This window comes from Cricetulus griseus, chromosome 3 (genome assembly GCF_003668045.3).
Source record: "Cricetulus griseus strain 17A/GY chromosome 3, alternate assembly CriGri-PICRH-1.0, whole genome shotgun sequence".
NCBI lineage: Eukaryota > Metazoa > Chordata > Mammalia > Rodentia > Cricetidae > Cricetulus > Cricetulus griseus.
Genome location: NC_048596.1, coordinates 188,098,683 through 188,104,326, shown reverse-complemented (window position 1 = coordinate 188,104,326; position 5,644 = coordinate 188,098,683). Strand labels below are relative to the sequence as shown.

Below are 5,644 nucleotides of genomic sequence, written 5' to 3'. Positions count from 1 at the left end.
TCTTTTAAATGAGTGAAACACATTTGTGGTCGTGACCTAGCCACCCAATCACCAGCTTCTTTGAATCTGTCCTGGGATTGCCTTCCATTTAAGAGCTGGGAATCCTTGTGTCATCGGGATGGGCACTGAGTCTCCTAGCCCCACTCCCAGAAAGAATGTACAAGCAGGGCTCTGCAGAGCGTGTGCTCCCAGTCCAGTGGGGGTCTTGTCCACAGTGCCTTGGGATGCTGGGCACCACCAAGGCTCATGGCCGCTGTTATATCAGGGCAGCTGTCCTTTTCCCATGGGTTGGACATTACAGGCTAAGAGCCAAGCTAGACTGTGATAAGGGCATTGGCCCCAACTTCTGTTCAAGGTCTCTGGATAGCCAGGAGGGCGGCTCTTAGACCAAGTTGGCTAGGGTCACCGGGATTGGGCAGGGCCTGGGGACCCTTATGGATATAAAAGAGTCCCAGAGTAGGCAACCCTCACTTCACTGACCCAGCACCATGGCATTCCTTTGGCTCTTGTCCTGCTTTGCCCTTGTGGGGGCCACCTTTGGTAAGTCCTGGGATTCAGGCCCCATCAGAGGGGAAGGAGCCAGAGGGACTTATCCTGAAAGAGCTGGTCCCCCACCCTTCCTGCTTGAACCAGGACCAGCACCCCCAAAAACCTCAGGGAGAACAGGGGTCCTTCTAGGACTTTTGGACCCTTATGCCCTGTTTCAGGAGCAAAAAGGCAAACCAGGGTCCAGCAGGGAACCATAAACCCAGATGTGTCTGAAGTGGGGGTGCTGAGCACAGCAGGAGCCCACCTACCTGGGGTTCAGTTGCCACACAGCAAATGCAAAGTGTTTTGTTTTCCTTCTGTTGTTTGTTTTTTTTGTTGCTTGAGACAGAGTCTCACTCTGTAGCCCAGGTTAGCCTAGAATTTACTATGCAGCCCAGGCAGGTTCAAACTTAAAGCAATCCTTTTGCCTCAGCCTCCCAAGTGCCTGGGTTAAAGACTTAATGCCGGCCACCACATCCTGCTTAGCATTTTGTTTTTCATTTGTAAAATGAAGAAAATAACTAGTAAAAACAAAAGGGGAGAGATTAGCCAGTGTGGTGGTGTGCCTGTAGTCCTGGCATTTGGGAAATGATGCTTCCAGAGAGACTGGGTCTTATGTAGTCCATCCTGATCCTCCTGCCTCCATCTCCCAAGTGCCAGGATTACCGGCATGCACCATCACGAACAATTTTAGAAGAATCTCTACTCTTCCTTTTTTTTTTTTTTTTTTTTTTTTGCTGTTGCTCATTTTGTACCGAAACACCATCATCTCACCCTTTGGCTCAGCCTGGCAACTCCTGGGCTTAAGCGATTCTCCTGCCTCAGCCTTCAGAGCAGCTATGACTATAGGCTTTTGCCATTACACCAGCCTACTTTTTTTCTTTATGTGGGTGTCAGGGATCTGAACTGAGGTCATCGAGCAAACACAAATACTCCTACCCACTGAACCATCTTCTCAGCCTCAGTGGCCCTGGCTGTACTGGAACTCTATGTAAATCAGGCTGACTTTGAACTCAGAGATCTCCCTGCCTGTATCCTAGTGTTGACGTTAAAACAGTGCACCAACACACCTGGCACAAAGTCTAATTTCCTTAAAAAATGAAGGAACCAAGGTGGGCAATGGTGGTGTGCCTCTTTAATCTCAGTACTGCGGGGCAGAGGTTGGTGGAAGTTTGAAGCCAGCCTGGTCTACAGAGCGAGTTCCAGGACAGCCAGGGCCACACAGAGAAACCCTGTCTCAGAAACAAAACAAAAACTTAATAGTTATCGAAACAGGCAGGTACCACAGAAATGGCCAGCCTATAGGTTGAGCCATTCAGTCTAATGGTCCAGCCTGTTTTCTGTTCCTTCTCCTCTGATAGACCTAGGTAGGGGCAGTCATGCTTCTTGTCACTCCTGCAACAATAACTGGGTCAGGAGACTGTGCATGAGGGGACCTCTGAGCCTAGAGGTTAGAGGGGAGTGAGATGTTTCCAGTGGAGATGGCATGGTCTCAGTGGGCCCTGAGTTGACAGAGGTGTTCTTCAACATGGCTATCCTTATCCTCACAGGCTGTGGGGTCCCTGCCATCCACCCTGTGCTGGCCGGTCTATCCAGGATCGTCAATGGAGAGGATGCTATCCCTGGCTCCTGGCCCTGGCAGGTGTCCCTGCAGGTGAGAGAGGGATTCTGGGCACATGAAACACATTCTGGGATGCTACCCAGGTGGGGGCCAGTGACTTTCCTCTTCATCTTCCCCAGGACAAGACTGGCTTTCACTTCTGCGGGGGCTCCCTCATCAGTGAAGACTGGGTGGTCACTGCCGCCCACTGTGGAGTCAAGTGAGTCCAAGACTATCTTGGGGTTCTACTTCCAGCTTTGCTTGGGGCTGGGGAGGGGATCAGACCCATTTTTCATCTTCACCCATGTGTGTCTCAATGCCTAGGACATCTGATGTGGTGGTAGCTGGAGAGTTTGACCAGGGCTCTGACGCAGAGAACATCCAGGTTCTGAAGATCGCAAAGGTACATGGGCTGCTGCATGGGTGAAGGGCTCACCCACAAGCTGGGGGGAAAGCCCAGGAGGGAAGCCCCCACCTCCCCGGCTGCTTGAAGGACAGGAGCACAGTGGAGCGGGAGCTGGCTTTAGAATTCTGTCTCTGGGTCTGTTCTGATGGGATCAACAGGAAAGGAGCCTGTCCCCTGGAACTCCGCAGAGTCCAGCTCCTCCCAGGTCTCAGCTGAGCTTCCGGTCCCCACAGGTTTTCAAGAATCCCAAGTTCAATATGCTCACTGTACGCAATGACATCACCCTGCTCAAGCTGGCCACTCCTGCCCAGTTCTCTGAGACTGTGTCTGCTGTGTGTCTGCCCAATGCTGATGATGACTTCCCTCCTGGGACAGTGTGTGCCACCACTGGCTGGGGCAGGACCAAGTACAATGGTGAGTGTGCTGTGGCCTTGCTAGAGCAGAGGCTATACAAGGGTCAGGCTGCTTAGGCAGTAGGGTTTTCCAGGCCTGACCCCCTTACTCCTTCCCTCCCTCCCTCGCTCCCTCTCTTTCTTTCTTTGTCTAAATCTCAATATTAATACATCTTTACATTTCTTTTTTTTTTTCTTGTTTTTCGAGACAGGGTTTCTCTGTGTAGCTTTGGAGCCTATCCTGGCACTCGCTCTGGAGACCAGGCTGGCCTCGAACTCACAGAAATCCGCCTGCCTCCCGAGTACTGGGATTAAAGATGTGCGCCACCAATGCCCGGCTACATCTTTACATTTCTTAATTTGAAATTTGTTAATTAAAGTTGGCATGGTGGCATACTTTAATCCCAGCATTTGGGAAGTAGAGGCAGGCAGATCCTGTGAATTCCAGGCCAGCCAGAGCTATAAAATGACCCAGTCTGAAAAAAGATTATTAACTAGTAAACTATAAAGTTAACAATTAGTATGTGTTAGTTAAGACTTAATGTTTAAAACCTACCTGGCACAAAGGATTGCTGATAAGATGGAGAAGGGAGCCCTCAGTTCCATAGGAGCTGTTCTGTAAGACCCAGCCTGGGTCTCTGAGATCCAGAAGGGTGGGTACCATGTTGTCTTGAAATCTTACACACCCACTTGCCATGGCCACAAGATAGGGCTGGGCCTGGGCAGGGCAAGGACAATGTGACAGCCGTGCTCAAGGTCCAGGCCTGCCTGTGGTAGAACCAGACAGCAGCTGTCCCCATGATGCTTGAAAAGATCCATGGTGCTATCTGTCCAGTAGGCTGGTGGACCTAGGGACCCTGACTCCATTCCCACTATGCCTGCAGCCCTCAAGACTCCTGACAAGCTGCAACAGGCAGCCCTGCCCATCGTGTCCACCGCTGAATGCAAGAAGCACTGGGGATCTAAGATCACCGACGTGATGATCTGCGCAGGCGCCAGTGGTGTCTCCTCCTGCATGGTACAGCCTCCCACCCCACCCATTCACAGACCTGCCTAGCCCTGGTCAGGCTGGTGGAGAGCACGGGCCATCAGTGCTCTGTGTTCCCACTGCCCTCTGCCCTTCTCTGCTGACCCAGTGCCCAGAAAAGGATGGGCTGATGCCAACAGACACTCCTGGGAGGCAACTCTGCCCAGACTGGTGCTGTTCTGCCCACTCTTGCCACCAGCTCTGTGAGCTCTATGTGTCTCCTACTCACAGAGGGAAGCTGGTTGTTTAGGTCCCTCCAGGAATACATGAGCATAGCTGGGGTTGTCAGTGAACCCTAGGAACTTGCCTATATGTCCCCTTGTACCCCACCAGGTCCAGGTATCTTTATCAGGTCTGAAGACAAGTCCTTTGTCTTTTTCTGCAGGGTGACTCTGGTGGCCCTCTTGTCTGCCAGAAGGATGGAGTCTGGACCCTGGCAGGTATTGTGTCTTGGGGCAGTGGCGTCTGTTCTACCTCCACTCCCGCCGTGTATGCCCGAGTCACAGCCCTTGTACCTTGGGTTCATGAGATCTTGGAAGCCAACTGAGTCCATGGTTCTTGCCTCCCCTCCCCGACCCCCACCCCCAGCATCTGTAATAAAATAATCTAATTAGAACACTGGTTCTGTGGTCTTTGTGGTCCAGGGGACATGAGACTGGAATTACCCTTGTCACCCACCAAGGAGATATATTACTGCTCCCTTTCTAGGTTACATATACCCTGATGGCCCTTCTTCCTATTTCCTCTTTTCTTAGAACTGTAGCATGAATAATAAAAACCCAGAGACAGATAATAGGGTTCAAGCTAAAGATCAGAGAAGCAAAGTAGTAAAGCCACTAGAGAGTACTCACCTCTACCAAGGCTAAGACCAAGGCTGATCCTGTTCTCAGAGTAACTGCAGACTGCAATGCTCTCCACCAAACCTCAGAGAGGACTGCACTGAGCTCCTGCCTTATAGTCCTCTCTAGTGCTGGGGTTAAAGGCCTGTCATCCCAAGTGCTGGGATCAAAGGTGTGAGCTCTGTTTCTCTTTTAGACTGATTCACCCTCATGTAACTCAGGGTGGCCTTGAACTCACAGAGATCCATTTGCCTCTGTTTCCCAAGTGCGAGAATTAAAGGTGTGGCCACCACTGCTTGTCCTCTATTGCCAGCTAGTGGCTTATGTGTGTGGCTAACTAGTTTGGCTTAGCTCTTAGCTAGGTATGTTGTTAACTAGTGGGTTAGCTCTGCATTCTGATCTTTAGGCAAGCTTTATTTGTTAGATTACAGAGAATATATCACTACATTTCTCCTTTTTGTCTAAAATAAAGAAGGCTATAACTAATACAAGAAAATTACATACACTACATACAATAACTATATACACTATACAAATATATACAATATATACAGGTAATAATCACATCAACAATGTCTGGTCCATTTACACTTGACAAATTCAGAGAAAATAATCCATTATCTATCCTACCTTGGTGAGTACAAAGTCATGTACCTAATTTACTTTCTATCATAACTTGCATTACCATGAAAAACTATCTTTTGATATCTCTCCACCTTATACACTTTACACCTCTTTAGTGAGTTTCTTTTCTGCATCTGGTAAACAAGGAAAACTATAACTGTCTAGTCTTCAACTCCCTCAGAGACCTGAGAAGGAAATAATATGAACTGAGTAAACAGGAAGTGTGAG

The 5,644-nt window shown here is 49.5% G+C and overlaps 1 protein-coding gene across 2 annotated transcripts; it reads left to right on the top strand.

Annotated features, from left to right (window-relative positions):
* The first annotated feature begins 488 nt into the window (after window positions 1-488).
* Window positions 489-4,534, top strand: LOC100769139 (chymotrypsinogen B). Of its 2 annotated transcripts, XM_027406050.2 has the most exons (7): window positions 489-540; window positions 2,079-2,182; window positions 2,269-2,348; window positions 2,453-2,531; window positions 2,768-2,948; window positions 3,811-3,944; window positions 4,339-4,534. In XM_027406050.2, exons 1-7 carry the CDS (start codon window positions 489-491, stop codon window positions 4,498-4,500), a joined length of 792 nt encoding a protein of 263 aa, XP_027261851.1. In that variant the 3' UTR covers window positions 4,501-4,534. The 2 variants fall into 2 exon arrangements, with proteins under 2 accessions (XP_027261851.1, XP_035297343.1); XM_035441452.1 differs by lacking the exon at window positions 489-540 and having other exon boundaries at window positions 1,877-2,182.
* Window positions 4,535-5,644: the final 1,110 nt, after the last annotated feature.